Raw genomic sequence first — 11,680 nt, 5'->3', positions numbered from 1 at the left:
CACTTTGGAAATTAGTCTTGCAGTTCCTCGGAAAAAAAGTAATAGTTCTCCTGGAAGAGTCAGCTATACCCCTACTGGCCATATAACCCAAAAAATGTTCCAACATATAACAAGGACATAACATTCATAGAAGCCTTATTTATAATAGCTAGAAGGTAGAAACCACCCAGATGTCTTTAAATGGAAAAAAATGGATACAGAAATGGGGTGCATGTACACAATGTAGCATAACTTAGCTATTAAAACAATGACTTCATGAAAATTGCAGGTAAATGGTTGGAACTAGAAATTATCATCCAGAGTTTCATAGCCCAGACTCAAAAGGACATACATAGTATGTACTGACTGATAAGTGGATATTTGTCCAAGAGCTCAGAATATCCATGATACAACTCACAGACTATCTAAAGCTTTAGAACAAGAAAGACCAAAGTGTGGATGCTTCAGTCCTACTTAGAAAGAGGAACAAAATGATCAGAGGAACTAGAGGGAGGGAGGGACCTAGGAGTGAGAGAGGAGGGTGAGGGAAAGGGGAGCAGGTTCATGGGAAGAGGCAGGAGAGAAGTCCAGACAGTTAGGAAATTGAATTTAAATATGTAGTAGGGGAGGGTGGGGAACAAGGGAAACTTCAAGACCCTTCCAGACTCCAGGGAAGCAAGAAGATCCCAGAAAACAATGGAGATGGCATTACCTGAAATTCCAAAAAGAGGGGTATATAACCTGGAGAGAACACATCCAGTAGATCGGCATGAGACCCAGTTGTTGAGGGATGGGGCCAACTACCCATCTCAAAATTTTTAACTGTGAATTTTTCCTGTCTAAAGGAAACAGTGACAAAAATGGAGCAGAGGTGGAAGCAAAGTCCTTCCACAAAAAGCCCTAATAGAGATCTATCCCATTTGCAGACATCAAACCCAGACACTAATAGCATGAGGTGATTGCTGACAGGAATCTGGTATAGCTGTCCTGTTAGAGGTGCTCACAACACCTGATGAATACAGATGCAGATACTCACAGCCAACCTTCAGACTGATCCCTTGGACCCCAAATGGAAGAATTAGAGGTAAGTCTGAAGAAGGTGAAAGTTATTGCAACCCCATAGTTAGAAGAAAAATAATAACTAATACAGAACCCCTAGAGCTCTCAGGGAATAAACCACCAACCAGTGAGTATACTCATCTGAGTCTATGGCTCTAACTACAGATTTAACGGAAGTTTGCCTTTTCTGGTATCAATAGGAGTCTATTGGTCCTGTGGTCCTACGGAGGCTTAATCCTCCAATGTTTTGGGGACTTTACAGCAGTGAGGCAGGAGTGTGTGTGTGTGTGTGTGTGTGTGTGTGTGTGTGTGTGTGTGTGTGTGTACCCTTAGAGGCAAAGACGAAGGGGATTGAATGGGGGCTGAATGGGGAGTTTGCAGAGGGGAATCCAGGAAAGGGGACAAAATTTGACATGTAAATAAATAAAATAGCAAAAAAAAAATAGTTCTTACCTCTTACTTTCTTTAACCTTCACATATATTTCAGTGAAAATAGTTTGTTTATCATATATGTGAAGTGTTTTCAATAATTTCTTTACTCGTAAAATCTAATCATTACAAGGGAGAATTTCTAAGATGATAATAAAATCACAGCAATTATTTTGAGTAGTTTGGTGTTCATGTGGTTCCCAAACAAATGGAAAAGGAACTATCCCAAAAACTGTTGCCTGTCTGTGGTATATGTTATTTTAGATGGACTTCTTTGTCTGGCCTTAGTGGGAGAGGTTGCACCTAGCCCTATAAAGATTTGTGCCACCATAGGGGTATACTTAGGGGAAGGGGATGGGGAGATGGGTGGTGGAACAGGTGGCTGGAAGGAGGGTAGCTAGTGGGATTTAAAGTGAATACATAAAAGTAAGCATACAAACAAAACAAAATAAAACAAACAAATAAACAAAACAAGAAACAAAACCCTTAATTTTAACAGACCAAACAATCCAATATAATGGGGTTTAGCTGTAAACAGATAATTCTCAATAGTTGACACTCAAATTGATGAAAAATATTTACATGAATGGTCAACATTCAAGGAAGGCAAATAAAACAGTTTTGATATGCCATCTTCCACATGTTTGAATGACTAAGATTGATAACACAAGTAGCCATTCATGTTCTCAATGATATGGAGAAGAGGGAACACTCAATTGATGGCAGGATTGCAAACTTGTATGGGCACTGTGGAAATCATATGACAGCTCTTCAAAAATTTACTATATTCCTCTCTTGGACATATAACCAAAGCATCTGTGTTGTATCACAGGGGAGGGCATTACTCAACTGCATTTATAATGGCTTTATTCATAATAATCAGACACAAGAAACAACCTCGATGCGCCTCAATTGAAGAGTGAATAAAGAAAATGTGATACATTTAGACAGCGGGCACTATACAACTGTTAAAAATTATATCATGTGATTTTTAGGCAAATGGGTGGAACTAGAAAAAACATTCTTAATGAAATACACCAGACCCAGAAAGATAAACATGGTAAGTACTCATAAGAGGATATGACCTGGTAAGTAAAGAATAGCCATGATTAAATCCACAATCTCAGAGAGGTTATGTAACAAGAAAGAATCTGGGGAGTATGCATGGATGTCCATAAGATGGAGAAACAGCATTGATTTTATGTTGGACTAGGGACAGGTAAGGATGATAAAAAGAAGAATCAAATGGTTGAAGAAGGCATGGAGGGAGAGAGGATGGGTACAGACGCTTGGAACTGAGGGATATATGGGCATATAAAAGCCTAACACCTAAGAAGTTCTTGAAGTCATTGTTTTTAATAGTTGAGTAGTAGTCCATTGTATAAATATACCACATTTTTGGTATCCATTCTTATCTTGAAGGACATCTGTGTTCTTTCCAGCTTGTCACTATTATAAATAAGGCTTCTAGGAACATAGTGGAGCATGCATTCTTTTTTATATTTTGGAACATCGTATTGGTATATGCCCAGGAGTGGTATAGCTGGGTCCTGAGGAAGGACAATATCCAATTTTCTGAGAAACCAAAAGGCATACTTTCAGAGTGATTGTACCAGCTTGCAATCCCACAAACAATGGAGTAGTGTTACCCTTTACCCACACCCTCTCCATCATCTGCTGTCACCTGAAATTTTGATCTGAATTTCTTACTGGTATGAGGTAGAATCTCAGGGTTGTTTTGATTTTCATTTCTCTGATGAAGGAGGATATTGCAACTTTCTTTAGGTGTTTCTAAGCCATTTGATATTCCTCAATTGAGAACTCTTTGTCTAACTCTGTATGTCATTTTTAATAGTGGTATTTGATTCTCTGGAGCCTAGCTTTTTGAGTTCTTTGTATATATTAGATATTAGCCCTCTATCAGATGTAAAATTGGCACAGATCTTTTTCCAATCTGTTTGTTGCTGTTTTGTCCTAATGAAAGTGTCATTTGCCTTACAGAAGCTTTGCAGTTTTATGAGGTCCCATTTGTTGATCCTTGATTTCAGAGCTTAAGTCATTGGGGTTCTGTTCAGGAACTTTTCTCCCATGCCTTTTTCCTACTTTCTTTTCTATTAGTTTCAGTGTATCTGGTTTTATGTGGAGTTCCTTGATCCACTTGGACTTGAGCATTGTATAAGGAGATGAGAATGAATCAATTTGCATTTTTGTACATGATGGACTCCAGTTGAACCAGCACCATTTGTTGAAAATGTTGCCATTTTTCACTGGCTGTGTCAAAGATCAAGTGACCATAGGTATGTGGGTTCATTTCTGGGTCTTCAATTCTATTACATTAATCTCCCAGCCTGTATTTGTACCAATATCATACAGTTTTTTTTAATCAGTATTGCTCTGTAATACAGCTTGAAGTTAGGCATGGCGATTCCCCCAGAAGATCTTTATTGTTGAGAATAGTTTTTGCTATCCTGGGGTTTTTGTTATTCCACATAAATTTGCCCACTGCTCTTTCTAACTCTATGAGGAATTAAGTTGAAATTTTGATGGAGATTGCATTGAATTTGAATATTGCTTTTTGACAGATGGCCAATTTTACTATATTAATCCTGCCAATCCATGAGCATGGCAGATCTTTCTATCTTCTAAGATCTTCCTTGATTTCTTTCTTCAGATATTTGAAGTTCCTGTCTTACAGATCTTACACTTGCTTGGTTAGAGTCACACCAATGTATTTTATGTCATTTTTGACTATTGTGAATGTTGTCATTCCCCTTATATCTTTGTCAGCCTGTTTATCCTTGTAGTAGAGGAAGGCTATTGATTTGTTTGAGTTAATTTTATATTCAGCCACCTGGTTGAAGTTGTTTATGAGGTTTAGGAGTCCTCTGGTGGAATTTTCAGTGTTGCTTAAATATACTAATATAGCATCTGCAAATAGTGATATTTTGACCTCTTTCTTTCCAATTTGTATCTGTATGACTTCCTTTTGTTGTATAATTTGCTCTGGCTAGGACTTCAAGCACTTTATTGAATAAGTAGGGAGAAAGTACACATCTTTGTCTATTCCTTGATTTTAGTAGGATTTCTTCAAGTTCTTTTTAGTTTGATCTTGGCTACTGGTTTGCTCTATATTGCTTTTATTATGTTTAGTTGTCTTGAATTCCTGATCTTTCCAAGACTTTTATCATGAAGGGGTGTTCAATTTTGTTAAATGTTTTCTCAGAATCTAATGAGATGATCATGTGTTGTGCCCGCATTCTCATTTTATTCTAGAAATTATATAATATCTTTACTTCTTCCTTGAACCAGAGATCATTGAGTAGAAAGTTATTCAATTTCCATGATTCTTTATACTTTCTGGTTTTCTGTTGTTAAAGTACAGCATTAATCCATGATGTTGAGATATTAATGACCAGTGATTGAAATATCTTGTTATTTTGATATTGGGGGGTATAACTCCCCATTCTGTTTGTTTGTGTGTGTGTGTGTGTGTGTGTGTGTGTGTGTGTGTGTGTGTGTGTATGTTCCCTCGTTTTTGCCGGTATGGTTACTTATTTCCTCTATTTTCTTGGATATAGTTGTCCTACTTGGGTTGACGCTTTCCTCTAGCATTTTCTGTAGGGCTGCATTTGTGGATAGAGATTTCTTGAATTTGGATTTGTCCCAAAATATCTTATTTTCTCCATCTATGGTGAGTGAGAGTTTTGCTGGATATAGTACTCTATGTTGACACGTATATTTTTAAGATTTGAAACATATATTTCCAGGCCTAGATTTTAAAATCTTTTTTTTGAGAAACATGTATAATATTGATATGTCTGCCTTTGTAAGTTCCCTTTACTTCTTACTGCTTTTAATATTCTTTCTTGTTGTTGTTCTCTATATTTTGTGTTTTATTTAATCTGTGGTGGTAAGATTTTTTTCCTGGTCCAATATAATTGGTTGTTTCTAAGTTTCTTCTGTGTTTATAGGCATCTCTTTTCTTTAGGTTTGGGGAAGCATTCTATGATTTTGATGAAAATATTGTCTGGGCTGTGGAACTGGGACTCTTCAACTTTTTCTGTTTCTGCTATTTTTAGGTTAGGTATTTTCATGGCGTACCGGATTTCCTGGATGTTTTGCATCAAGAAGTTTTTAGTTTTAATATTTTCTTTGATTGACATATAAATTTTTTCTAATGTATTGTCTATGCCTGAGAGTCTCTCTTCCATCTCCTGTATTCTATTAGTGATGTTTGCTACTATTGTTCCTGTTCTCTTCCCTTGGTTTTCCATCTTCAGGATTCTTTGTTTCTGTTTTCTTTCTTTATTGATTCTAGTTCTTCTTCCAGTAATTGCACAGTTTTATTAATTTATTTCACCTGTTTACTTATATTTTCCTATTTATCTTTAAGGGATTTATTTTTTCCTTTTAAAAATACCTTTATGTGTTTGATTGTATTTTCCTGTATTTCCTTAAGAGATCTATTCATATCTTTTTAAAGACATATGTCTTCTTTATAAGACTGGATATAAGGTCATTTTCGCTGCTGTGTTAGAATATTCAGGGCTTGCTCTAGTAGAATAGCTGTGCTCTGAAGTTTTTGTTTTGCATTCGCTTTTGTTGATTGTGTTATTTTGAGGGCCTTTAGCCATCTGGATGGCTTTGATTCCTGGATATTCTTGTAGTAGGTAATGAGAGAGTTGTTGACCTTGGTAGTGCTGGTGTAGCAGGTCTTTTATGGGTGCCTTTGGGCTGTATGGTTCAAGATCTGCAGGTCTGTGTGGTTCAGAATCTGTAGTCTGTATAGTTCTGTAGGTGCAGGTCTGATGAAGGTGGACAGAGAAGTGGAGGAATAATGAGGATCTGTCTAGGCTAGCAGGCTGCACAGAGCATCTTGACTTGTTCCAGAAGATCTACTAAGCAGGGGAGATGGGTGGGGTAATGAACACTGACTTGTATTGTTCAGGATTCACAGATCAGCTGAAGGTGGTAAGAGAAGTGTCGTGTGTGTGTGTGTGTGTGTGTGTGTGTGTGTGTTTGTGTGTGTGTCTTTTTATATTCATCCTTATTTACATGTATATGATGTCAACTGGGATAGGTCCATTAGCTTTACAAATTTCCATTTTAGGAGATATTTTGAAATTTCTTGTTATCATGTGTAATTGAAAGCACAAATCAATCTCTTGTTGGCAGAAATTATTCGAAAGCACTGAAGTATAGTGGCAAACTTCGTGGGTATTAAAGAAGAAAACTATATTCTGAGGAAGTAGGATTTTTGGATGAGGGAATAGTGTCAGAAGTAAGTGGTTTAAGGGGATAAAATAATGGCCCAAGAGAAGTGAACCTACAAGAACAAAGGTGAAAATGCCATACCAATGCTCATTATTTTTTTATTAATTTCAAATAAACACTGAAATGATTTTCTAAGTTAATTTCTTGAAATATGTTTCAGAATGATTACAAATGAAAGTGAAATAAAAAGAATAATTACAATATTATTATTCATATATTTATTTATTTGCCTTTCAAATATTAGTTTTATTATTGGGTAGGTGATAGAAGATTCGATCTTCATTAACTCAGTAATTTTTTTAATTTTAGTTAATCTTTTTTTTTCCACTCCCGATTTTATCCCACTCCCAATCTTCCTTCTGAATATTCCACATCCCATACATCCTATGCTCTGACCCCTATTCTCCATGAGGGTGTTCCCACCTCCCATACCCCACCCCACCAGACCTCTAAACTCCTTGGGGCCTCAAGTCTCTTGAGGGTTAAGTATATCTTCTCTGACTGAAACCCTACCTGGAAGTCTTCTGCTGTATATGTTTTGGGGGCCTCATATCAGCTGATGTTTGCTGCCTGGTTGGTGGTAAAGTGTCTGAGAGATCTCAGGGGAGGGGTCCAGGCTAACTGAGACTGCTTGTACTCCTACAGGGGCACCCTCCTCTTCAGCTTCCTCCAGCTTTTACTAAATTCAAACATAGGGGTCACTAGCTTCTGCCCATTGGTTGGGTGTAAATATCTGCATTTGCAGCTGTTTGTTGGGTCTTTCAGAGGTCAGTCATGATAGGCTCCTTTTGGTGAGCACTCTATAGTATCAGTAATAGTGTCAGGCCTTGGGGCCTCCTCTTGAACTGGATCACAATTTGGGCCTGTCACTGGACCTCTTTTCCTTCAGGCTCCACTTTGTCCCTGCAGTTCTTTCAGACAGGAACAATTATGGGTCAGAATTTTGACTGCAGGATGGCAACCCCATCCTTCACTTGATCCCATGTCTTTCTGCTGCAGGTAGGCTCCACAAGTTCCTTCTCTCTACCATAGGCCATTTCATCTAAGGTCCTTCCCTTTTAGTACTGAAAATCTCTCATCTCCCCAGTCTCTAGTACATTCTGGACTGTCCTCTTCCTCACTTTCTACCTCCTGAGGTTGCCTGTTTCCAGTCATTCTGTTGGCCCTCAGGGCTTCAGTACTTTCCTCCACAACCAATACCTGATTCTAAGACAAATTAATAACATATAATGGAAAAGAAGTGTGCACATTAGAGTAATTAATGATTTTCCCATGGGTCGTTTAATTGCTTCCTCTCAGAATGTAGAAATGACACTGAAGTTATAGTCCTGGAAGAATTCTCCAGAACTAGTCAGGTCCTTATAATTTGCTCCAGATTTGCACTCAGTAGACTCTGAAAATCAAATACAACTCCATAACATGGCTTTGAAGAAATAAACTTCATGCCATGCTTCCTTTATCAAACTTTTTATTTCAGAGATAATTAACCCTAAAGCCTTTTGACCAGAGGATTAGGTAGGCACAAAAAGGAAGGTGAGAGAAATTTTTTCAAAATAAACATTACATTGATATTATTTAGTATTGTTGTCTTGTTCTTGCAGTAATATTTGTTATTCAGGCTTGACAACTGGAATCTACAAAATATGTGGCAGATATGATGACATTACCTACAAAGCAGAAAGAATTCATTTTCAATTTGAACACTGATCCATGATAATGCTCATTATTCACCTTTCTCTAAACAGATTTATAGTCATTTGAATACAACTTTATTTGAGTTTGTGTCTATAATCAGACTTAGAACACATTCCATTGCCTTTATATCAGAATGACTTGGGCGCATTAACTTTTCTTTTCAAGTCAACTGGTAAGTGTGACTATACAGTAAGAAGTGTAATTCATGGGGTTGGGGATTTAGCTCAGTGGTAGAGCGCTTGCCTAGCAAGTGCAAGGTCCTGGGTTTGGTCCCCAGCTCCGAAAATAAGAAAAAAAAAAGAAGTGTAATTCATGTGAATCCAGGTGGTGATATATCTACTGTAATTTATTGTAAAGGGAAAATACATTTTTAGTAGTATCTAAAATTTAAGTCCCAACTTATGTGTATATGTAGAGAGACCTTTATTCATAGATAATTTACAGATGGTTCCTATATGACATGCAAAGACAAGGATAAAAACTGGCCAGAATAACACTGAGGTATTAGTTGATGTTATACATTTAAATTTTGTTCACCTGTCATAGGAGTTTAAAAATAAACAGTCAACATAAAACATACTAATAATGATGATAGGAAAATTTTTTTTAAATAATGAATTTTTCCTAAGTACTTTAACGGGCCCAGACTTTGTTTTATTCTTTTCTTTAAAATCATAGATCTGCCTTGGGTATAAGCATTTACAATAGACATCATCTTGAAGTTCTTCACTCTTCATACAGGTATATGACTTTTTCTTTCATATTGTTTTGCATCTAATATTTTTTCCTTGGGGTTTTAAAAAATTCCTTGCATACGTTGTATCAAGAATAGCAAAATATCTGTTGGGCAAGAGAATGCTTATAGAATAAGTATAAAGAGATGTATGATAAGCTGTCTAGGAACAAATTTGCCTTTATTGCTGAATATATAGACTCTACCAAGGTAACTTACAGTGAATACCACATTGATTCTGTGAGATATTGTTTTCCAGTTACTCAGAACTTGGATAACACATGGAGAAAAACTTTTATTTAAAAATTTTGTTAAAAATATTTTGATTATGTTTTCTCCCCTATCTTCTCCCAGATCTTTTCTGCACACTGAATTTTAATGTGTCATCTCTTTCCCTTGGAGGATACACACACACACACACACACACACACACACACACACACACACACACAACCAAAATTTTTAAAGGTCAAAAAATGTTCAAAATCCAACAACTAAATAAAATGTATACTAAAACCACAACATTTACTTTTGTAGGACCTGGATTTGGAACCTGGTCTGCAATGCGTTTGATATACCAATGAGTTTGAGTCTGCATTGAAGATAAGTACTTCCACTTTTATCAGAGTGTATCTATTGCAGACTACTCCTTGGTTCTGTGTATTCACTTTCCATCTCAGTGTTTGGTAAGTCAACTGGCTCAATGTCCTATAGGTCTTATGTATGTTGCCATAGTATCTATAAATTAACATTTATATCAGTCCTGTTTTATCAGGAAGATACTAATTCTTTGGAGTCATCATCTCTCTGGTTCTTATAATCTTTCCACATCTTTTCCCACATAGTGCCCTGAAATCTATGGGGTTGTGTTGTATAAAACATTTCCATTGAGAAGAAGGTGTTCCAAAGTGTCTTATCCCCTGCACATTGATAGACATTACTTTTCTTTTGATTAATTGGTTACTTTATTTATTTACATTTTAATGTTGTCCCCTTTACCTCTCTCCCCTCCACAAAACATCAACTTCCCCCCCTCACCTTTGCCTGTAAGAGGGTATTCCTACACCCACTCACCTGTATAGTATTCTCCTATGCTGGAACAATAAATATTCATGGGATCATAGGCCTCCCCTCTCAAGAGGTTTTCAGGACTCAACAGAGATGATATTAGCAGAAATACCTAACAAAAAGGAGATGGAACCTGAAGAAACTATGTCCACTAGAGAGCATGGAACCCAGTTGAGAAACGGGGTCACCCATCCATCTCAAAATTTTTAGTCTGGAATTGTGCCAGTCTAAGAGATACACAGGGACAAAACCTGGAGCAGTAACTGAAGGAAAGGCCATCCAGACATACTACATATAAGTTGTATAAGTGACTTATCAAAACTTTCAAGTTTAGGAGCATGTGTCCCAATATTTAGCTAGCACCTGAAATTCAGAACCATTGTAGAGAATCTTTGCAATCTAGTTACCACAATCACTGTCTACATGTTTTATTTATCCTTCTCAAATTTTAGTTTGTTGACATATTAATTATTCCTTTCTCAATTTTATAGCACATTGCCTGTTTGTTAGATGACATCATTGAAGAACTGGACAGAAGTGACACAATTTCTCCTGCTTGGACTCACTGATGATCCAGGCCTGAAGCTTCCCCTCTTTATCATCTTTCTTCTCATCTACATCATCACTCTTGTAGGGAACCTGGGGATGATCCTGCTGATTCTCTTGGACTCTCGGCTTCATACCCCCATGTATTTTTTCCTTGGTAACTTGTCTCTGGTGGATGTTTTTTACTCATCAGCTATCACACCAAAAGTCATGGCTGGGCTCCTATTGGGAGACAAGGTCATATCCTACAATGACTGTGCTGCTCAGATGTTTGTTTTTGCTACTTTTGCTACTGTGGAAAATTACCTATTGGCCTCAATGGCCTATGATCGCTATGCAGCAGTATGTAAACCCCTACACTATGCCACCACTATGACTCCAAGTGTATGTATGTGTCTGGTCATAGGCTGCTATATTCTTGGTTTCTTGAATGTCTCAGTTTACCTTGAAGATACATTCAGTCTCTCTTTTTGTAAGTCAAATGTGGTCCATCATTTTTTCTGTGATATGCCAGCAATCATGGCTCTCTCTTGTTCTGATAGACATGTGAATGAACTGGTACTTATATATCTAGCCAGCTTCACTCTTTTCTTTGCTCTCATAATAATATTAGTATCATATATTATAATATTTATCACAATCTTAAAGATGCATTCAGGAGCAGGACTTCAAAAGGCTATTTCTACCTGTGCTTCCCACTTTACTGCTGTTTCTATTTTCTATGGAACAACAATCTTCATGTATTTGCAGCCAAGCTCTAGACACGCAATGGACACTGACAAAATTGTGTCTGTCTTCTATACCATGGTAATTCCCATGCTGAACCCTTTAGTTTACAGCTTAAGAAACAAAGAAGTCAAGCATGCATTCATGAAAGTGGTTCTGAAACGAAAATAA

The 11,680-nt window shown here is 37.0% G+C and overlaps 1 protein-coding gene across 1 annotated transcript; it reads left to right on the top strand.

Moving 5' to 3' along the window:
* Window positions 1–10,747: 10,747 nt before the first annotated feature.
* Window positions 10,748–11,680, top strand: LOC116893709 (olfactory receptor 5B3-like). Its single transcript, XM_032895426.1, has one exon. It carries the CDS (start codon window positions 10,748–10,750, stop codon window positions 11,678–11,680), a length of 933 nt encoding a protein of 310 aa, XP_032751317.1.

Source organism: Rattus rattus, chromosome 2 (genome assembly GCF_011064425.1).
Source record: "Rattus rattus isolate New Zealand chromosome 2, Rrattus_CSIRO_v1, whole genome shotgun sequence".
Taxonomy (NCBI): Eukaryota; Metazoa; Chordata; class Mammalia; order Rodentia; family Muridae; genus Rattus; species Rattus rattus.
The sequence above is the reverse complement of the archived record's forward strand: the minus strand, read 5'-3'. Positions and strand labels throughout refer to the sequence as shown.

Coding starts and splice junctions, on each gene's coding strand:
- LOC116893709 (XM_032895426.1), top strand. CDS start 10,748: ATGACATCATTGAAGAACTGGACAGAAGTGACACAATTTCTCCTGCTT.